Genomic DNA, 22619 nt, shown 5'->3' on the forward strand with positions numbered 1-22619 from the left:
AGTAAGCATTGTGTTTGAGCAGGTCATGCACACCAAGCCTACTGTGGCTGTGTTCTCTTTGGGCGCACGGGCCACACCCACCGTAGCCACAGATCGCGTCTCCTAGCTGCACCGCTTTCCCCTGGGCTTCTGTGATGAGCCTGTGTCCATAAGTCACCAACAGTGGTGACTGTGGCATACCAGCTCATACCTGGTGCGAGGACTGGTTTGAGCCAGAATTTGTGAGAAGACAGGTCAGGGGAGCGGGCCCTGGCTTGCCAGGCTGACTGTTGCCCTCCTCTGGGAGACAGTGGAGGGCACAGGACAGGGTTGCTTCCCCCTGCTCTGGTTGCAAGCTGATGTCAACTGTTTGATTGCCACTTTGATCGTATCCAGACTGAGGACTCCAGGGTGGCCAGGAGAAGCTGTTCCTCATGCCTCCTTAGACTCTTGACAGCTTCTTTAATAAGCTGGCTCTCTTCTCTCCTGTGGCGAGTGTGTTCCGTCTGGGACAGAGTCTGCCTTCGGGTGAAGCCTCGCCTTGCCGTGTTAGACATGAGCACTGTGCAGTAGCCTGATCAAACGGCTCTGAGGGATGACCCCTACAAATGAAAACAAGCCCGGCACCTAAACAGGAGCTCACCTCGCCAGCCTCTCAGAAGTCAGTTCAAATATGCTGCTCTTGCCAGCCCAGTGTGGCTACTGCTCTCTAGGCGCCAGTCTGCTCTTCCTCTGTGCTGTCTGCTGTTAGAGCTCAAGGGACCTCAGGCTGTTCCGAGAGCCTAGGGCACCTTGTGTTGCTGGATCCTCCCTCTGCTTGTTAGCCGTGTAGCCCAGTGTCACCAATGACTCCAGCACATTCTTTGATGGCTCTATACTGGTCAAACCCAGTAGGCTCTGCCCAAGCCTTCACCCATGGTCTAGCCTCCTGGCCACTTGTAGGACGTCTCCCAAGGGAGCAGGGAATACAGCTGACATCATGCTTCAGCCCAGGCCCTTTTTTGTCTAACCCATAGTACCCCTACTCTGCCACCCCAGTGAGCCTTCCTGTCCCCACACTCTCTGATCTCTTTCTTGATGCTGGGGAAGCAGGCAGGCCCTCCCTGCCAGGCTTCTGCCCAGTTGTGTGATGCAAGCACTCCGTTGTGCTCTCCAGCCAGTGGGCATCCCAATGATGTGATCTTGCCGATCTTAAAACATACTTGGCACGGCTGAGTGTGGTGGCACACACCTTTAACCCCAGCACTCGGGAGGCAGAGGCAGGTGGATCTCTGAGTTTGAGGCCAGCCTGGTCTACAGAGCAAGTTCCAGGACAGCCAGGGCTTGGCTATCTGTTTTGCTTTGCTTTTTTTTGGTTTTTGGTTTTTCGAGTCAAGGTTTCTCTGTGTAGCCTTGGCTGTCCTGGACTCGCTTTGTAGACCAGGTTGGCCTCGAACTCACAGGGATCCACCTACCTCTGCCTCCTGAGTGCTGGGATTAAAGGTGTGCGCCACCATGCCCGGCTGGGCTTGGCTATCAATACCTTCTGCAGCCCCCCAGTCCCAGGTCCCCTCCTGAAACTTCTCTTATTGTGAGAATTCTTTCCCTGGGGGAAATAACAACAGCCCCCTCTTCATAAGGATATGGCCCCAAAGACAAACCAAAGTTCTCTGTGGTTTTTTTGTTTGTTCACTTATAGAACCTGGGTGAAGTGCTACTTATAAAAGTGTGGGACTACAAAGCAGTTGCACCAGGAGTTTTTATTTTTGAAGGTAGACCTGTGTTGCAGGATGTGTGATCACACTTGAACCCCGAGATTGTAAACTGGAAAAAACTGTTGCTTGCTGTGGTGTGGCTCAGCTCTAGTACACACCTTTCACCCAAGAGCTTTCTGTTTATTGTAAACAAGCAGTTGTGGTGTGGCTCAGCCCTCGCACAAATCCAATAGTTTAACCAGGATTAAACAAAGCCATAGGTCAAGAGGCAGAGAAAGCAACCAGTTGACAGGGAGTGAACGTAAGGAAACACAGGAGAGAGGGACAGTGAGTTGCAGGGCATTTAACACAGAGTGGAGAAGGAGGAAGGTTTTCCCCCTTCTGGGACATCGGTGGAATAGGAAGGTCTGCTGGGTGCTTTCCCTCTCTGAGCTAGTAGGCTTTATTTAGCTCTTGCTTACAGAAAGCTCTTAGGTTATGTGAGGCTGAGCCACACCACAACTAGAAACAGGTTTTTCCACTACACAATCTCAGGGGTTCACAGTGTGATCAAATATCCCGCAACAGACCTTGCTGTCTTGGAATCTGCTATGTAGACTAGGTTGGTCCCTCACTCAGAGTGCTGGGATTAAAGGCATGAGACACCACACCCAACTTTGCAACAGGAAGTCTTTGCCCAGTTACCCTTCTTCAGCCTATATGCTTGAGCACCTGCCGAGACACGGGGCACGTGCAGTGAGGGCGTCATTACATATAAGTGACCGGGAAGTGCAGCAGAGAGCGGCTGGAATCTCAGGCCCAGTGACCATCCTCACTCCCTCCTTCCACCGTTGAGCTGATAAATATGGCAGCTGTTCTGGTACAACAGCACCCCACGCCTGGGGCTTCTGCTCTCCCCTACGCACTGTGGTCCCTGCCTCCCGGGCCTCCGTGCTCCTCTAAAGTAACAGTATCCACATCTTCCTACTTTTCTGTTCACCTTCACCTTAATATTTCTAAAAGTGGTTAATTTTGATCATCAACTTTAGGGCCTTAGAGTCATCTAGGAGACAAACTCCTTGGCATGTCTATGGGGGCCTTTCCAGAAGGTTTACCTGAGCGAGACAACCCACCCTGGGTGTGGGTGGCACCATCTTTGGGGTGGTAATCACGACTGAATAAAAGGGAAGACACAAGCTGACGACCTGCATTCACTTTAGCTTTTAGCACCTCATGCTCTTTCCTGTGGTGGTGGATTCTGCCCTCAAACTGTGAACCAAATACACCCTTCCTCTCCTAAGTTGCTACTTGTTAGTACTTGGTCATGGCATCAAGCAAAACAACAACAACAAAGAAAGGAAGGAAGGAAGGAAAGGAACTAGCGGAGGATGTGGATACTCATTGTGAGGAAGCCTGTCCCTTCAGTCCCTTGTTCCACAAAAGTGCCTGTCAGGGATAGTAAGTCATCACCAAAATCAAAAGTCACTTTCAGAATTCCTGAACCATGTCTCTCCCATCCTGATTGAAGACTGTTGTTGAATTAATATCAGACTCTTGAAGGCTTCTCTATCCCAGCTAGTTCCCAAATAATTGGTCCAAAGAGATTATAATTTATTTTATAAGCTTTAAAGCATTAGAGCTGGCCAGATATCAATCTTCTAAGCTATTTTGCTATTTCTTTTTGTTTGTTTGTTTGTTTGTTTTTTGTTTTTCGAGACAGGGTTTCTCTGTGTAGCCTTGGCTGTTCTGGACTTGCATTGTAGACCAGGCTGGCATCGAACTCACAGTGATCCACCTGCCTCTGCCTCCCGAGTGCTGGGATTAAAAGTGTGTGCCATCCCCACCCGGCTGTTTTGCTGTGTGTTAGCTACACAACCCATGTTACTTGTCTTAATCATTTCCTGTCTGGGCTGCTTCTGTCTATCAGTCTGTCCACATGGTCATGTATATATTCACGGTCCATACTGTCCCATGGCATTTTTATCAACCAATCAACTTTAAATCAGGTAGAGTGGGTTAGAGAGATGGCTCAGTGGTTAAGAGTGGTTAAGATCTTCCAGAGGACTTAAGTTCAATTCCCAGCAACCGCATGGTGGCTCACAACCGTCAGTAATTGGATCTGATGCCCTGTTCTGGCATGCAGGTGTACCTCAGATGAAGTACTCATACATAAATAAATAAAATTTTAAAAACCATGTATAGCAATGCTTACACAACAAAGACAGGTATATGTGAAAATGTGCTCACCTGGGCAGCAACCAGATCTTGGGGGTCAGTAATTAGCACCAAGAATACATAGCACCAGACCAATCCCCAACAGAAGACAATGCTTAGGCCTAAACCCTTGGACTTGGATAAAACAGACAAATTCCTAGAAATACATGAAGCTTGGAACTTGGGTGAATAAACAGGGCATCTGTTGGGCTAGCAAGCCTGATGACCAGAGTTTATTTCCTGGCATGCACTGTGGGAGAACAGAGCTGACTTTGGAAAGCGATGCTGTGACGCCTACAAGTGCACCTCGGCACAGGCACGCGTGACTGTCCTCACCACAAGCCACCTATTAAGGCAGGTCTATCAGACGCTCAGGAAAGTTCACACCAACTCTTCTCAAAACTCTGAGAGGGACCAGACACGCTGTCTCACGTCTACAATCCTAATACTTCGGGAGGCTGAGCAGGAGGATTACAGGAGCTGGAGGTCAGCCTGGTCTACAGCACGAATTCCAGACCAGCATGGCTAGTAAAGCCTTGCTGCAAATAAGCCAAAACCAAACCAAGGATGTAAAGGGACACTCCCAACGTATTTTACTTGGCTAGTAGAAATCTGCTACTGAAACCACTCACAGACACCACAGGCAAACTGCACACTAGAATCTGCCATGAATGCCCAACGGAGAGTAGTAAACAGAGGTTGGTACATATGAAAGGGATCATGCCCCATACCTGGGTGGGTCAGTATCTGAAAACCAGTCAATATTATATACCACAGACAGAATAAAACCACTGCACAGACAGAGAATAGATGGATTTCCTGAGGTTGGTACAGGACACTTATCAAAACCCTACACAGCATCATAGTCAGTGCAAACTGGGTGCTCTCTCCAGTTCAGAACAAGGCAAGGAGCCTGCTTTCCCCTGCTTCTCCCCGGGGGGCACTAGAGGCTTAGGCAAGCCAATCAGGGAGGCAAGAATGTGGGAAAGGCGGAGGGAGGTAAGGCAGGCTTTCAGCAACAGAAGGCGGGTTCAGAAGCCGTCTGAACTTATGAATGGGTTCCTCAGAGCTGCAGAATACAGGGCCAGCATATCAGACGCCATCCCTGACCCTGACAACCCCCTAAGACCCCCCCATCCCCTTTTGTCAGGTTGTCCTGCTATCTGCCTGGCATCACCCCATATCCTAGTCAAGCCAAGTTCTGCTGTCCCACACCGCCTTTGGCCCCAAGCTTTGGGCTCAGTGGCCTTGCTGTTTCTTACACACTGGGGTTTAGATCAGCCTACTACAGCAGTCAAGTCTACTGCTTCCCAAACAGACTCACTTCTAACCCTTTCTGTGCAGATGTTCCCCTCTTCTGTCTCTCCCTGGCTACTCAGCTCTAAACCAATTATTTTATTTAAAGCAGGGGCCCATTATGTAGTTTGGGCTGACGTGGAACTCGATTAGAAACAGGGTGTCTTTGAAGTCACAGAGATCCACTTGCCTCTGCCTCCCAAGTGCTGGGATTCAAGGCGTGCCACACCAGGCCTCTCTATCTACAGTTTGTTTTATCGGCCTTGAATTTCATCCAGATCCTTCTCCCTCCATCTCCCCAGCGCTGGGCTTACAAACACGCCCAGGCTCATCCGCCTCTTGATCTGACCACATGCACTTTCTCCTCCGCAGTGGGACGGGTGCCGGTAGAGTATGCACTCTACCTACTGTCTTTTTTATGGGTAGGGCGGTTCTCACAATGACTGAGGTTAAGCTCCTAGAAGCATGCAGATTGGAGCCGGTATGGCCATCCACGCCCGCGGCGGAGGGTTCCAGCGGCTTCCGGCGACAGTGCGTACACGGTCGGGTCTCCAGTGACATCTTTTGCCTTGCGCACCCAGGTTTCACAAAATAATACTCTTGCTCCTTTCAAGCACTAAAATGCAGGCCACATTGTTGGTCTTGGGTAGGCATCCGTTCCCTTTAGGCGCCGAGCCTGGGAAAGAGATCATGCTAATGCCCACCTTGGGGTAGGAGGCTCGCAGTTCCTCCGGACTCGCGGCGCCGCTAGAGTTGTTTCCCTGGGCTGATCTCCGGTGCCGTTTCCGAGTCGCGCGCACTCTGCCTGCCCTGGCGGCAACGTTTCAGGATCTCCGTCCGCAGGCGCAGCGCCCGTGCAGACTCTAAAGGTGCTCGGTTCTCAGGGAGAGACGAACCAGTCCCTGGGCGCAGGAGCGAGGCTCCATCAAACCTCGGCGACCGAGGGTGATCTCTCAAGTTGCTGGGAAACCGCAGGCTTCAGAAGCGTGAACTGCGCCTGCGCAGGACCCGGACAGGGGCGTGTCGGGGCGTGTCTACTGTGGAAGGGGACGGGGCTGGCTGTAAGGGGCGTGTCTACTATGCTTGAGCACGAAGGAGGGGGCGGGGCCTTGGAGGGGGCGTGTCCACTGCGCCAGCGGAGGCCGAGGGCGGGGCCGAGGGTGTGTCTAGATCTTCTGAAGTAGGGGGACAGGTACCCGGCCTGCGGAGGGAGGGCGGGGCGAGCGGGGGTACGGGGCGGTGCCGACTGCGTCTGCGGAGAAAGGTGGGGCTGCGGGATGCGCGGAGTGCGCCTGCGTGACGCGGCGGTGGCGCGTTCGCTCCCACCCGTTGGCCGCCGCCTCAGCTGCCGCTTCTCCGGGGCCGCGCACGCGCCGCAGCCGCCGCCGCCGCCGCCGCCGCCCCCGGCCCGTGCCCGCACAGCGCCTGCCCCGCGCCTGTCTTGGCCGGCGCTTGCCCGCCGCCGCCTCCCCGGCCCGCTCGGCGCCTCCTCGGCCTCGGCTCGGCGCCCGCAGCATGCAGCAGCAGCCTGGGTGGCGGCGGCGGCCGTGAAGTAAGGGCCGTGCGCCCGGGAGGGCGGCGGCGTCTTTGTTGCGGCCGGGCCGCCGAGGCCTTTGTCTGCAGATGGTGGACGCGGGCGGTCGCTCCGCCGCCGAAGGCTGGAGGAGGATGGAGGCGCCGCCGGAGGGCGCCGACCTGGTGCCGCTGGACCGCTACGACGCGGCGCGGGCCAAGATCGCCGCCAACCTGCAGTGGATCTGTGCGAAGGCCTATGGCCTAGGTGGGCGGGCGCGGCGGGGTCCGGGGTCGGGGGATGGGATTACAGAGGGACTGACGGGGAACGGATCGGGATCCGGGATGGTACTAGAGGGGAACCGACGGGGGACGGACTGGTGTCGGATGCGACCGGGAGGTGTCGGACGGGTGCGGGAGCCGGGGGATGGGACAGGAGTGAGACGGACCAGGATCGGACTGGGACGGGGGATGGGACAAGAAGGGAACGCGACAGCCGCAGAATGGGACCAGAGGGAGACTGACAGGGAACGGACTGGACCAGGTATGGGACCAGAGGGGTCAGAAAGGGCACTGACAGGTTCAGGGATGGGACCCGAGAGGTTCGGACGCTGGACGGACCGGGCAGGGCGTTGGGACCAGAGGGGATCCCACTGGTCTGGGGGATGGGACTCACGGGGTAAGGAGGTCTGGGGACAAGGGATGGAGACGGAGCCAAGGTTGGGAAGGAGGCCGGTGACAGGGCTTAGGGCGCGGCTTCGCGTGGTGTTGGTTCAAGTCTTGATGTCCTGGCGGCTGCCCAGGTGAGCAAGCGCTGAGGTCGCCCAGGGTCGGTCCAGGCACGGGGTTGCGCTCGCGTGTCATCCATGCTTAGAGTCTCGGGTGGGTGGGTGGGTGGGTGGAGGGTGTCTGTCGGGTGCAGTGTTATTCTCTGGCAACTGGACTGGTCTTTTGAGGCCAAGAAGGACCCTTGTTTGAATAACCACCACCTAGCCATTTCCTACTGCACAGGGGTGGCCAGAAAGGTTGGGTAGTTTTGAGGCTTCGTCTAAGGGGACAAACAAACCTAGCGTCCCAGCCATTCTGGTTTATATGTTACGAATTTTGATACTTAACAGAACATGAGCTATTGAACACTTCAAAGATAAATTTTGTGTTGCACAGATTGTGCAGAAACCATTGTGATCTCCTTTGGTTAATTTCTCTTGTAAAGAGCAAGGTAACCTTGTGATGAAATCCCATTTATGAGGCTTAATATGCTTAGTGGATTAAAATGCTCCGGTTTGGTGCTCTGGGAACTTTGCAGACCAAGTAGTAATGCTGGTAATGAGTTTACTGGGAGGCTGTGGTATCAGTGACAAGTGCCTTGTTTTAGGCTTAAAACTAAACATAAATGAAGCATAAATTGCCCCTGTTTTGGCAAAAACATTACCAACAGACTGTTTTACTGAGATAACCCTTTCAGGAAAGAGTTAGGTGACCGCTTTGAAAACTCGCTGAGCAGGTGTTCTCGGCAGACAGTGGCCTGTGCTGAGGCAGGCCTCCAACTAGTCAGAAGGACAAACATGTTTTGTGAGTCTTGGGATTAAATAAACTGCTTTATTTTAAACCTAGTGCCGTGGTGTAAAGCTAGCAGCGAGGAAGTGGGTCTTTTACAATTTTCAGTTTTATAATTCTTGGTCACTGTTTCTGTTGAGTTTCAGGTTTTGCATGGCGGTGGAGAAACGCTGCTGTGTACTTGGCTTCACCTGCCTTGAGAAAGTGCAAGCTGATGAAGCCAGGTGATGGCGGGTCATGCCTTTAATTCCCAGCACTTGGGAGGCAACTCAGAGGAACCGTGTCCCGACACCCCCCCCCCCCCCAAGAATAACAATTGATAAAAAGGTGTCTGATACTTACCTAGAGCAGATAGTGACTGGCCACCAGCCACATCCACTTTTGCTAGTTCCACACACCCCTCTCTACATGTCATTGGGCCCCCCCCAAACCTTAAGCTCCGTCATTGTTTTGTTTGCCATTGTTCTAAGCTGTATCAATCAGTTTTGCTTTGCTTGCTTGTTTGTTTGTTTGTTTGTTTTTGTTTTAATGAGACAGTATCTTGCTTGGAATTTCCTATGTGGACTAGTCTGGCTTTGAACTCACGGAGATCCATCTGCCTGTCTCCTACTGCTGGGATTAAAGGTGTGTGCTGTCTTTCTAGTGCTGTCTGTCTTTCTTGAGGCTTGCTTTCTATACATTATGTTCTTAGGTTCATCCTAGCTCCCAGCATTCTTTTCTCCTGCTGTGTCTGTTTGGCCAAGGGTAGCCTACCACATGCCGTTGTCCTGCCCACAGGTGCTGGCTCAGTCACAGAGTTTTGCTGTTAAACATGGTGCCTTCTTGGGCACAGCTGCTAGTCCTGTCTATACGTTTTCACTCCTGTGTCTAAGCATTCTTTTAACCTGTGTGCTGGGGATGGAGCTCAAGGCTTTGTGAGGAAGGATGCTTGCTGAGCTACCTTCTGTGGTGGTTTGTTTTTTGTTTTTCGGGACAAAGTTTCTCTGTGTAGCTCTGGCTGTCCTGGAACTCACTCTGCAGACCAGGCTGGCCTAGAACTCACAGAGATTTGTGTGCATCTGCCTCCCTAGTGCTGGCATTAAAGGCTCCACCATCACCATCACCACCTGGCTGCTCTCTGTTTTTAAGGTTAGCCATGTGGAAATAGTTTACTTAGATTCCTTATTTACTTTCTGTTTTCTTTAACAGGGTGAGTGTGTTTAGTTTGTTTAGCCTTAACATTCAGCGTGGGGGTTATGTTATCTACAGATAACGTTTTCCTCTCTCGTTGTTGGCACCTGGTTAGTTTAGTTTTATTTTAGTACCAGATTGCTTATGAGGTCTTGTTGCCTCATCAGATAATGGAGCAAATAGGCTTTAAGATTTTAGACTAAGAGGGCTGGAGAGATGGCTCAGAGGTTAAGGGCACTGACTGCTCCTCTAAAGGTCCTGAGTTCAATTCCCAGCAACCACAAGGTGGCTCACAACCATCTGTAATGTGATCTGGTGCCTTCTTCTGGCCTGCAGGTGTACATGCAGGCAGAGCACTGTATACATAATAATAAAATAAATCTTAAAAAAAAAAAAGATTTTAGACTAAGAATGGCCATTTGAAGACTGGAAGAGCGAGACTGAGGACCAGCGTGGACAGGGCCTCTGTTAGCTGTGCACATATCAGTGGGCATTAGGAGGGCTAGTGTCCTTCCATGCACCGCTGTGAATAAGAAGGCATCTATTCTGTACCCAGATTTGGAATTAGGGAGGTACCATTTTATATGACCAAGCTGGCTCAGCTGGAGATGTGCTTATGGTATTGATAGGCTGGTACGAATTTACTTGTATCAGGCTGGAGTGTCTTCAGGAATCTGGGTGAGGAGGGAGTTTTGGCAAGATACATAGGGAGATCCCCCTCCCCAAACCCTGGTAAAACGCTGATCCTATTTCAGGGGGTGAGTCTTTGTTTTTGGCCTAAGATCTCCAGCTTAGGCTGTTGTTGACTGGTCATGCTACCTTCTAATCTGGATGCTTCCGTGACAGCTTAGTTTGAGTGGGTGTCATAGGGAAAGGGTCTTGTATGTTTTATGTGTTATGCACTTTTTGGTTAAGTCAGGAGCAAGTCATTAGCCAGTTTCCCTCTGTGTAGGAGTTGAAAGTGGTGAGACTGTGGGGCTAGCCACAGGAGATTCTATTGTCACTTAGCCCTGGGGTTCTGTGTTCCTGGACCAAGCTACTGTCTGTAATGAGTGGCAAGCTCTGGAGCTCACCCAGCAGGCCTTGGGCTTGTAGTTATGAAGAAACATTTTCTCCAGATTTATTCTGCTCTCAGGCCACGACTAACATTTGGGAGCTGCCTTGTACTTATATTTTTAGGTTCCTTCTCTTTTTCTGGCACCTCTTGCATGACATTGACAGTCCCTCCCCTCCCCCCAGACAGGGTTTCTCTGTGTAGCCTTGGCTGTCCTGGATTCACTTTGTAGACCAGGCTGGCCTTGAACTCACAGCGATCCGCCTGCCTCTGCCTCCCGAGTGCTGGGATTAAAGGCATGTGCCACCACGCCCGGCTCGACATTGACAGTTTTTTAGTTATTTTTTAAGAGTAACCTATTAGGCATGCTAAAAACTATTCACTTAAACTTGTCTGCAAAGAGGAGCGAAGTCTGCTTAGCTGCAAGAGTGTGTTAGCATTTGTGTGAAACCTGCAACAAACTGATAAAGAACTTTAAAGGGGGGTGATTTGAAGGACCATTTATTTTAGTGGCTAGCATGCTAGACCAGGGCTGCAACAGCCCTGGCTTTTGCTTCTGTCCGTTTGCATTGTATTTGTGCTCAAAGCTTTGGTTTCAGGGGACAGTGGGGGATACCAGCTTTTATCTCTCAAGGACAGTGGGACACACAGGGACCGGATGAGAAGGCTCTCAACTGTTTGCAAGGGATTGCTTTGTGGCTCAGCAGAAACTGATTTGTCCTTTTGCCCCAGAGCTGAGCTGTCTGTCCTGCGTCCAGGGCCCAGTTAGGAGCTCGTCCTTTTCGCCTTAGCAGCAGCAGGCTGGGCTGGGGAGTCTGTCTTGGTTAGGTCTACTAACCAAGAACCCTGCTCCCCATCTTTTCTGCCCCCCTGTTCTTCCGTGCTCACCAAAGTGGGTGTATTGTAAAGTTAAAGTCATGTGAGGATCTGTGGCCCATGCAGCCCAGTTCCTAGGAAAGCTGTATTAGAGCCACAGCTGGCAGCAGAGTGCTTTTAAGTTGGTTTCCCTAGCCAGTGTTTCCTAACTTAACTCCAGGAGTCACCACATTGTCACAGTCATAGTATTGTTTGGTTTAGTGGCATTTGGTCAAAAAGAAGTTCACTATGGAACCCCTTTCCACAGCTCTAGCTGCCTGCAGCTTCTCACTGCTCCTTTCTTTTCCCCGACTGGGCCAGGTTTCCCTGGGGACAGTCTACTGCCTGGGCCAGTTCAGACGTGTGCTGTGCTATTAAGTTGTTTAGGTCATAATTTGTTCAGACTACTGGTTTAAGAGTTTAGGTTGATCTTTTATTTATTTTTATGTTAATTGTCTGGGCTCATTGTTTGCATGCGTGTCTGTACACCACATGTGTACCTGGTGCCCACAGAGGCTAGATCCGTCAGGTCCCCTGGAGCTGGAGTTAGATAAATACGGTGGTGAGCTCCTTGTAGGTGCCGAGAACTGAACCCCAGTCCTCTAGAAGGACAGCCAGTGCTTTTAAGAGCAGAGCAGCCTCTGGAGCCCCTGACAGTGCTTGATTTTAAATAGCCTTTTGTTATTCTTGGAAGTGAGTTGGCTGTTTTTGGGTGGGAGGGTCCAGCAGCCGCAAGTGTTTGCTGACCGTGAGAAGAGAGGTTGTAGGGCCTGCTGGCTGGCAGTGGTTGCCATGACTGTTCCTCCACAGGGCGGCTGGGGAACCTCTGAGCTCACCTGCTGAGTGCTCAGGACCTTCGTGACGGGTGTCGTGGGGGGAAATATGTTCTTAGAATTGGGTTTATATGTGCTCTCCTTCCTGGACTAATGCCAGGCGTTAAATACTAATCACAGAATGAAAATCTGTCTTTAATCTGTTAGCTAATCTTTTGTTGACCCTCAAGGGTTAGCTGCTATTGTGTTTCAGAATGTTTACTGTGGTTGTACATTCAAGAAGTTTTTTTTAAAGATTTATTTATTATTTATACAGTATTCTGCCCACACGTGTACCTGCCCACCACAAGAAGGCACCAGATCTAATTACAGGTGGTTGTGAGCCACCATTTGGTTGCTGGGAATCAAACTCGGGACCTTCGGAAGAACAGATGGTGTTCTTAACCTCTGAGCCATCTCTCCAGCCCCATTCAGAAGTTTTTAATAAACTATTTATTTTTAAGGGGGAGTGACTGAGACAGGATCTCACTCTGCCAAGGCTAGCCAGGAGCAAACTTGCTGCTGCCAAGTTGCCTGTGTTGGTTTTTTGTTTTTTCAGTATAGGCCGCCCCTGCCCCCCTTCAACTTTAGGCATGCCAGTGTCTCTTCTCCTCAGAGTTGCACAGTTTAATAACTTGGTTTCCTGTCAGTTTTCATATTGTCTGAGGATGAGCAGGATGGAGGAAGATTGCTTACATCCAGCGGCTTCTGTGCATGTAACTTTCCCCTCTCTTGCAGTGTAGGAAATATAAAGGGAGAAGGCACACAGTGCATCACTTTGTTGATCAAAATCCTCACGAAATAGGGACAGTCTTGGAAGGAATAGGGATAGTGGGAGGGTTGAAGATGACTCCATAGGCTCAGATTGGTAAAATGCTTCTTATACAAGCATGAAGACCTGAGTTGGAGTCTCAGAACTCATATTATAAAAGCTAGGTATGGAGCTGGCGAGATGGCTCAGCAGGTAAAAGGTGCTTGCTGCCACGCTTGACAGCCTGAGTTTGTAGGTCCCTGGCACCTACCTAGGAAAGAGAACTAACTACTCTAAGTTGTCCTCTGACCTCCACACATGTACTGTGACATGCATGGGTACACACAGACACACGAATAAATGTTGTTATTAAGGCAGGGTTTCTCTGTGTATGTAGTGTGGCTGTCCTGGAACTCACTCTGTAGACCAGGTGGCCTCAAACTCAGAGATGCCTCTGCTTCTTCTGCCTGCTGAGTGCTGGGATTAAAGGCCTGTGCCCCCACCACCTGGCATAAGTAGTGTTTAAATATGAAAAAACCAAATCAGGCATCTATGCTTGTAACTCCATGCTGGGGAGGTAGAAACGAGCTCTCTGATCAGCCAGCCAGCCTGGCCTAGTCTTAGGCTCCAGGTGAGTGAGAGACAGTGTGTCAAAGAACAAAAGTGAATGGCTCTGAAGGGTGGTGAAGGCCTGCATAGCCCCTGAGGGAGGGGGTGAGGATCTGGCTGCGATCCAGTAGCAGCCAAGTGTTCTTGTGCATTGGGTAGCTCAACTGCTGAGGCAGGGGGCTGAGCACTGACGTAGTAGGTGATTAGTTTGGAAGTAGGCTGGAGCCAGGTTGTTTACAGTGCTCATGGTGCCCTTGGGATTTCTTTGATGTATGTGCCTGGGAGCACTTTCGAGTAGGAGATAGTTTGCTGAGAGCCTGGGACTGCGCTTTGAGCGCTCCAGATCCAACCAGTCAAAATAGAGCCGCATCAGTCCAGGTGAGCATTGTCTTAAGACCTATGGGAACTGAATAGAGCTTTGCGGGCCACACATGCAAAGGAAGGAGAGCCCTGGGTGGTGTTTCCAGAGGAGCAGATGCCGCTGGCAGGCTGAGTGGGGAAGGCGAGACTCCTTTGCGGGGATCTGGAGTGTCCCATAAAGAAGTATGTGGCATGAGGCAGGTCAGGGGAGGGGGTGGATGCAGGTGTGGGTGCAGCTTGCTCAAGCACAAGCCCAGGCCAGTGGAACTTAGAAGCCGAGATTAGCTTGAACAAAAGGCTGAATTTCAGATCTCAGGATGTCTTAAATGACAAATTGGTAAACCCTTGCAGAGGTGTAGCCTGTACGTTTGGACACTTTATACAGTGTCTTTGAGATTCATCTGTGTGTACAGGTCTTTGCCTTGTAATAGCATTCCATTGTATGGTTAGCCCATTAGTCCTTTGATGAATGTTGTTGCGGTGGTTTCTAGTTTGGTAGCATTATGAAAAAAGCTGCTATGAGCATTCATTTGTGTGGTCAGATGTTTTTATTCATCTTAAATAGTAGAGAGTTAGTAGGTCATGAGATAATGTGTTTAGTTCATAAGTCAGTATGAAGTTTTTCAGAGTGGCTGAGTCATTATTTTCCATGAGTACTGCATGAGAATTGCAGTTGCTCTGTTTTCATGTCAGCACTTGGTGTTGTGGGTCTTTATACTTTTAGCCAGTCAAGTGGGTGGACTGTGCATCTCACCATGGTTTAGTATGCATTTCTGTGATGACTACTGAAGAGGAGGTTTTTAAATATGCCTTCTCCCCATTTTAATTTCTTCCCATATAATAAATAGCTTTTAGGATCTTAGACAATATAAGAAAAATTAAATTGTTTACTTTGAGGCTTATTAATATGTTATGACATTCTGCAAAGGTCCTGGGTGTCTTTACTCAGTTTTGCAGTGGTAACTTCTTATAAATCTATTAGAAAATTACAACCAGGTGTGGGCTCTTCTCTCCCCTCAGAGCCTTCTGTTACCCTTTCATGGCTGGCTCTGCCTTGCATGTGCTTTGGCTGTGGTTGCTCTTCTTTTCTAGCTTTTTGTGAGACTTAAACTGCTGACTTTACTGCTTCTACAAGCAGTTAGTGTGGAAGTGCCACCTTTTCTGCAGTTCACATGTGTTGATAGTTTATATTGCTTTTGTGTTTTGTTTCTATTTTTTGTTTGCTTTGAGACAAAGGCTTATGTAGGCCAGGCTCAATTAAGCTTACCGTGTAGCTAGGGATGACCTTGGACTCGCAGATCCTCCTGCGTCTGCCTCCCCAAAGCGCTGAGATTACAGGTGTGTGCCACCATGCTGAGCTTACGTTTTCATGTTCACCTGTTTCTGTGTATGAAAATTTTCCTTTGATGCTTGCTTTTATTCCATTTGGATTGCCATGGAAAATACCATAGCCTAGCCTAGGCAACTCATCGATGACGGAGGAGGTTTGTTGCTTACAGTTCTGGGGGCTTGGATGGCCAAGGTGAGTGCAAGAGCAGATCCTACATTCAATAACACTCAGGTCCTGGTTCATACCCAGCACCCATAAAAAATCCAGGTGTGGTGGCATACGCCTGTAATCCTAGCACTTGGGAAATAGGGGCAGGAAAATCAGGAGTTCAATATCCACCTTGTGTGCAGCAAATTGAAGGGCAGCCTGAAGGACACGATATCCTGTCTCTGCCCCACCCACGTGTAAGCATTCTAACGTGATACAAGCTGAATGCACCAGTTTGATGTTTCCACGCCAAGGAATGATGGTGGGAAATATTTTCCTGTATTAAGTCTTAGGCTTCTGTAGGAGCAGAGAACGTTGCGTGGACAGTAAAAGCACATTTTTGTTCATGATATACAGTAGCCTTGAATCTGAAGTAAGAAGGGGTTTCAAGTTGTATTTGTTGGTATTGTGTGGTGTGAGGGTACACGCAGTGCATACGCTGTGTGTTTAGACTGAGGCTGTGGTGAAGGTTGGATGACATGTGAGTGAGCACTGCCAGACGCATCTTGGGTTCATAATGCATTTGATTTTGAATTAGTCTGTTATCTGTTTGGAAACTTTTTATTTTTGGCTCTGATATTCAGTAATGTAGCCCCATCTGGCCTCAGGACCTATAGTGTAAGAAGCTGAGGCCTGGAATGCAGTTTATTTGGGTGGATGTTGGGGCATGTAGCAGGAAGCATTTAAGACAGCTTCTTGTTCCCGGCCAGGTTGCCTTCCACTCCTCTCTGTTCCTTTTCCTTAAGGCTCAGCTGCCCAGATGCGGAGGTCCAGGTCCGTTTGCACTTCCTGTCTGGACCCCATGGATCACATTATGGCTGCATAACTTCAAAATCCTCAGCTTTGTCCCATTCATTAGGATGCAGCCAGAACTGGGGTGTGTCACCCACAGACCATGGGGTCGGAACAGTTCAGATGGAAATGTTGAGCTTGACCGGGTAGAAGAACATCAGAGCAAGAGACCAGTAAAGCAGGCCGGGCGGTGGAGGCACACGCCTGTGATTTCTGCGCTTTGGGGAGGCGGAGGCAGGCGGATCTCTGTGAGTTCAAGGCCAGCCTGGTCTACAAAGAGAGTCTAGGACAGCTAAGGCTACACAGAGAAACCCTGTCTTGAAAAACAAAAAACAAACAAACAACAACAACAAAACAAACAGAAATCAATTAAGCCAGTTAGTTATTTGGGGGACGAGAACTGAGGTGTGAGGTGATGAATTGGAGGCTTTAGTTTTCTTTCTAGCTCTTTCTTTAATTCATCCTTTTCCGTGGTACTTCCCTCCACTCCTTTTGTTCATATTAACTGATTTATCTAAAGATAAAATGCCCCAGGGTTCCAAGATCCATACGGGCTTCCAGGAAGAGGGGAAGGGAAACCTTCCCGGCCTGGGATTTTCTGCCTGCTGTCACTCTGTGCCCCTCATGTCTCTCCTCCAGCCTGGCTCCTGCGCTTCTGTGGAGTCATGTGGACCCAGGTCCCAGTAATAGGCATTCTGTTAGTAGCAGCCTGGCGGTGTGCAGGTGGAGCCTGTGGCTGCTGGTGTCCCTGCTGCCATGTCACCTGCTGATGGACAAGTGCCAGGGTTTTCGTGCCAGTAGGTTTGTCTGCTTTCTTAGCTCTGCCCGATGTTTCATGTGTTTTGAGTCTAGTTAAGTCCACTAACGTTAAGGCTTTTACTCCTCTTCTTCTTCTTCTTCTTCTTTTTTTTTTTTCAGAGATGGGGGTGGGACAGGGGTGTTTCCCTGTGTAGCTCTGGCTGTCCTGTACTCCCTTTGTAGACCAGGCTGGCCTTGAACTCACAGAGATCCGCCTGTCTGCCTCCCTGAGTGCTGAGATTAAAGGCGTGTGCCACCGTGCCTGGCTTCCTTCCTACTTTTTAATCAGCCTTCACTTGTGCTGTAGTCTTCACTTAGCTGTGTTTTCACTTGGTGCAGTGTGCTGCTGTGGTCAACTGCTGGCTGAGAAATATTTTTTCCAAAGCTCTGGCTTTCCCGGAACTCACTCTATAGACCAGGTTGGCCTCAAACTCACAGAAACCCCCTGCCTCTGGGCAAAAATATTTATGGAAAATCCCAGAAATAATTGCTGAGTTTTAAATTGCATGGCATTTTGAGTAGAACCATGATTCTCACCCTTCTTAATGCTTTGATCCTTTAATACAATTTTAAAAATACAATTCTTTATGTTGTGGTGACCCCCAGCCACAAAATTATTTTTGTTGCCACTTTATAACGGTAATTTTGCTACCGTTAGAGTTGCTATGTAAATATCTGGTAATGACCCCTGGGAAAGGGTTACTTGACCCGAAGATTGAGAACTGCAAGAGTGATTAATCACACACTGTCCTTCCTGGGCTCTTAAAGTTGCTTTATTATCTTTATATTATCTTTATAGAGAACCGGAACCGGATTTGGTACTGCTCCAGCTTCAGATGTCCCTGGGTCCCTGGCAGATAAGGATGGAGGGCAGTGTAATCCTTTCTGACAATGTAGCAGCCACTTAAAGAACTGAGATTTCTCCAGGAAATCCCAGGCCAGGGGAGGAATTGCCCAAGAAAGGTGTTGTGGAGAGGTCAATCTCACAGCTCTGATAAGTTACCCAATCGCTAATCCTATAGTGTCCAGTTGCTGGTAATGTGGCTATAGGGAAGGTTAACAGAAACATTTATTTCCTTTTCCTCAGTTCTGCCTAAAACTTAAAATTCCATTGACCAATTTCCCAGCTTTTTGGTGGAGAAGTCAGCAGTGGACTTCAGATTCTGCTGACACTGTCTTTACTTCTTACTGAATACTGTTTGTATGTTATAGTTTGTTCTTTTAAATTTTTTTCCTGCTTTATCTGCCTTTTCTGAGCTCTATCTCTAGTCATGTGTCTGTTTGTCTATTTATGGTTTTTTTGAGACCGGTTTTCTCTGTGTAGCCCTGGCTGTCCTGGAACTGGCTCTGTAGAGCAGGCTTGCTTCAAACTCACGAGATTCACCTGCCTCTGCCTCCCCAGCGCTGGGATTAAAGGCATGTGCTACCACCATCGGCTTTCTGTTTTTATTTTTACATTTTTTTTTCCGTCCTTTATCCCCTCCCCTGGCACAGCTTTCCTTCCTACCTTTCTTTTTGAGGCAAGGTCTTTCTCTATTAAACACAGGCTTGCGGCAACTGGTTTATCTTGCTGAATTTGAAGTGAACTTCTTGTGAAAAGCATATTTCTGTGTTGCTTTTGTTGTTGTTTAAGACAGGGCCTTTCTGTTATGTAGTCTTGGTTGACTTGGAATTCATTATGTAGACCAGGATGGCCTCGAATTCACAGAGAAACATCTGTCTCTACCTTGTGAGTGCTGGGACTCAAGGCATGTGCCAGCAGGCCTGGTTTTGGGGTGGTAGTTTTGTTTGTGCCATGTATCAGCTGAAAATGCCGAAGGACAGTCTGCTATATTTATCACATTACTCATTTCTTCCTGCTGCGTTTTCTTGATGCTAAATTTTCTTCTACCGTTTTCTTTCTCTTTGGAGAATTTACTTTAGCTATTCTCGTAGTTATTTCTTATTTTACTTATCTTAAATAATAATTATTATTATTGCTGCATATGGGTAATTTTTGCTTGCGTGTATTTCTGTGCACCACTCCCCTGCTTTGTATACAAGGAGTCCAGAAGGTGTCGATCCCCTGGCACTGGAGTTACGGTTTTGAGCCACCATGTGGCTGCTGGGACTCAGGTACTCTGTGGAAATATCCAGTTCTCGTAGCTGCTGAGTTCTCTCTCCAGCCTCTAGTTTTGCTTTGTTTGGTTTTGTTTTTTGAGATAGGGTTTCTCTGTGTAGCCCTGGCTGTCTTGGACTTTGTAGACTAGGCTGGCCTCGAACTCACAGAAATCTGCCTGCCTCTGCCTCCCAAGTGCTGGGGTGCTGGGATTAAAGGTGTGTGCCACCCCTGCCCAGCTTGTGGATTTTTTTGTTTTGTTTTGTTTGCTTTTATTCTCCCTTCCGAGACAGGGCTTCCCTGTGTAGCCTTAGCTGTCCTGAACTCACTTTGTAGACCAGGCTAGCCTCGAACTCAGAGATCTGCCTGTCTGCCTCCCTGAGTGCTGGGATTACAGACCTGTGCCACCCGGCCTGGCTCCTTGTTTTGTTTTTTAATAACATTTATTTATTTGTTTGTATTTGTGAGAGATGTGAGATGTGTGTATGTGTGTGTGTCAGAGAGAGTGTGCTGTGTTTGTGTGTTTGTACTTGTTACTGTACATATGTGAAGGTCAGAGGACAACTTATAGGAGTCAGTTCTTGCCTTTTATTATGGTAGGTTCTGGGGTGGGAAGCAGGTCATCAGGCTTGGCTGTAGCATCTCTACGTGCTGACACCACAGCCTCAGATGAGAGTCTCACTGCTATCAGACTGGGAATTCCCTCCAGCAAGTGTGCCTTTCCTTGGCTTCAGAATTTTTGTTTGTTTGTTTTTAACTTTAGAAGTTTGTTTTTCTTTTTTAAAATTTAATTAACTTATTCATATTACATCTCAATTGTTTTCCCCTCACTTGTATCCTCCCGTTCCCCCCTCCCTCCTGCTTTCACCCTATTCACCTCCCCTAGGTCTGTGACCGAGGGCGACCTCCTCCCCCACTGTATGGTCATAGGCTATTTCTCAAGTCTTGGCTCAGATTTCTTTGGGTTTTCCTGCTTTATGGTTTGCTCAGTGTCTTTCACTGTATCTGGTCAGTTTTCAGCCACTATTTGGGTTAGTACTCTCCCCAGCACCTTCTCTTTCCCCAGGACTCTGGTGCACAGCACCTCTCCTCCTGCTCCCTGGCTGCTCTTCCCAGTTCTGCTCTCCTCCTGCTGCCTGTGGGGCAGATTAGATGGCTGCTGTTAGGTTAATCAGCAATTCCGTCCTCTGTCATTGCCCAGGCTGTTGCTAAATATCTGCTGCTGTTTTTCTTTCCTGTATTCAATGCTTTAAAAACTTTGCTGAACTTTTCTAGTTTGTTTCAGCGTTTCTAACTCTTGCAGTTATTTTGTTCTGGCTACTTTCAAATATCACAGATGTTTCAACATCTTGGAGTGTGTCAGGTGGTCATCTTACTTGAGTGGTGATTTCAGACGATTGCTTATCGTTTTGGTTATTACATTAAGAGCCAGGGCTTGCAGACTGTCTTAGCAGCCAGTCTCCTGATGGTTTGCTTTGCAGCCTTGAGCTTCAATATTGGCTGTGGCTCTGGTAGGTCCTGTGCCCCAGCCCTGAGCCCCTGGTCAGCCTACTTATGGTGGGAGGTGTGTCCCTACTGCTGTTGCTTGCTTAAGGGCAAGAGAAACTTCCCAGGCTGGTTAGTTGGGGCTCTGCCTACAAAACTTCTGGTTATGGTTGGCCATCCCTGCCTCCCTGAAAGAGATTCCACAGAGTTCTAACAACTTATTAACCTACTTTATAGGACAGAGCTGTGATTGGCCAGTGATGGGCAGGACCACTCCTTGGCTAGGACTGTTTAATTATTCATTCATTTATATTCTCACTCTCACAGACCATGGTGGACTTGAACTCACTGAGATCTGCCTGCCTCCGCCTCTGTTTCTCACTGTCACTTATCTTGTTAATTGATGTATTGGGGACAGGAGACCAAGCCTAGCTTGCTGGGAATGTCAGGCCCAGATTTATACCCCCAAACCTCTGCTAACAGCATGATTCCCCTTTACTGGAGTCCCAAGCTGTGTGGGGAAAGGAATTTCATGACTATCCAGGAGGGAGAGTATCTTCTCTGTTGGTCCATGGTGGCTTTGGCTTTAGGGAAAGTATCTTATTCCAGAAAGGGAAGGAGAGCACCTTTGCCCCACAGCGTCCCCATGTCCCCTGCTGCTTTATTGTTAGCAGGGTCTTCTGTTGACTGCCCCCCCACCCCCTTTCCCTGGCCCAGAAACCAGCTGCCTTGCCTGTTTGCCTGTTGTACTGGGTGTCAGGCCTGACCCTGGTGAGGGAGTCCTGCAGTGTGAGGCCCAAGCCCGCATCCTTCCCCTGTGGTTTCTGGTTCCCCGTGCTTGCCCTTGCAGTGTTCAGGGTTTGTAGCTGCCTTCTACATAAAGAGGCAAGCAGGGTGGTCTGCCAGCCTGGCATGACCGGGGACTCTTCTCTGGCATATTAAAAACATTTTGTCTTTGGGTTCTTTTGGTGTGGATTTTCTTTGTTAGTCTTGCCGTCATGTTTAGTGGTTCATAAGTTTTCCAAGTATTGGAAAATTCTCTGCAGTGTCTGCTTCAACATCTTTCTGCCATGTTCCCTCTCCCTTCTGCGCCTGCAGTTCCTTCCTGTGGTCTGGCAGCCTTTGCCACGCGCCCTCCCCGCCTTCTCATTGTCTCACTGTTGATTGTGCATGCTTATTTTCTACTCATCTTCATCTCTCAAATATCTTACCTTTTCGTTGTTGCTCTTTGAGGCAGGGTTTCTTTCTGTTTGGCCCTGGCTGTCTGGAACTAACTCTGCAGACCAGGCTGACCTCGAAACTCAGGGATCCTCCTGCCTCTGCCTCCCGAGTGCTGGGATTAAAGGTGTGTGCCACCATGTCTGGTTCAAGTGTCTAAGATTTATTTATTCATTAAGTATACAGTGTTTTGCCTGTACACCAGAAGAGGGCACCAGATCTCATTATAGATGGCTGTGAGCCACCATTTGGTAGCTGGGGATTGAACTCAGGACCTTGGGAAGAACAGGCATTGCTCTTAACCTCTGAGCCATCTCTCCAGCCCCTCAAGTGTCTAATCTTAATCTGTTTTCAACTGTTCAATTTATAAAACTGGTTCAGTGTGTGTGTGTTTGTGTGTGTGTGTGTGTATACTTACATATATACAATGTATATATCTAAATACAATGTATATAGACTACATAAATACAGTAAGTAATAAATAAATAAAAATACCTATATAAATATTTACAAACATATATAAATATATTTGAATCTGTTTCATATATATATATTTGTTGTTTCTGTTCTAGAATTTCTGTTTTGTTTTTTCTCCAGTCTATCACTTTTTCTTTGGGTGTCTCTGGCTGTGCCATCATTTCTGTGACTGGCTTTCTATGGGTGCCTGAGCCTGGCTTTCTTTGAGTTTATTTTAGGGTTTGCTAGGCACCCTGGGTTCCTGCGCTGCCTTGAACTCACCGTGACTCCCTTGTCTTAGCCCCTTGTGCGTATTATAGGCACATGCCATGTACCTGGTGTGGCACCAGTGGCCGACGCCGTTGTCTGCTGCTGGGTTGCATTTTAGTTGTT

General features: G+C 48.8%; 1 protein-coding gene across 3 annotated transcripts in view; it reads left to right on the forward strand.

Moving 5' to 3' along the window:
• Nucleotides 1–6606: 6606 nt before the first annotated feature.
• Nucleotides 6607–22619, forward strand: part of CAMSAP1 (calmodulin regulated spectrin associated protein 1) — a 61451-nt gene continuing 45438 nt past the window's right edge. For all 3 annotated transcript variants that reach the window (XR_014782803.1, XM_084800233.1, XM_084800234.1), the window contains exon 1: nt 6607–6942. Coding sequence is in view for 2 of the 3 variants with exons in the window: in XM_084800233.1 (XP_084656359.1) it covers nt 6786–6942 (157 nt within the window). In the remaining variant the exon portion in view is untranslated. The remainder of the gene's footprint in view (nt 6943–22619) is intronic.

The sequence above is a fragment of the Acomys minous genome (assembly GCF_964271855.1).
Source record: "Acomys minous genome assembly, chromosome: 10".
Lineage (NCBI taxonomy): Eukaryota > Metazoa > Chordata > Mammalia > Rodentia > Muridae > Acomys > Acomys minous.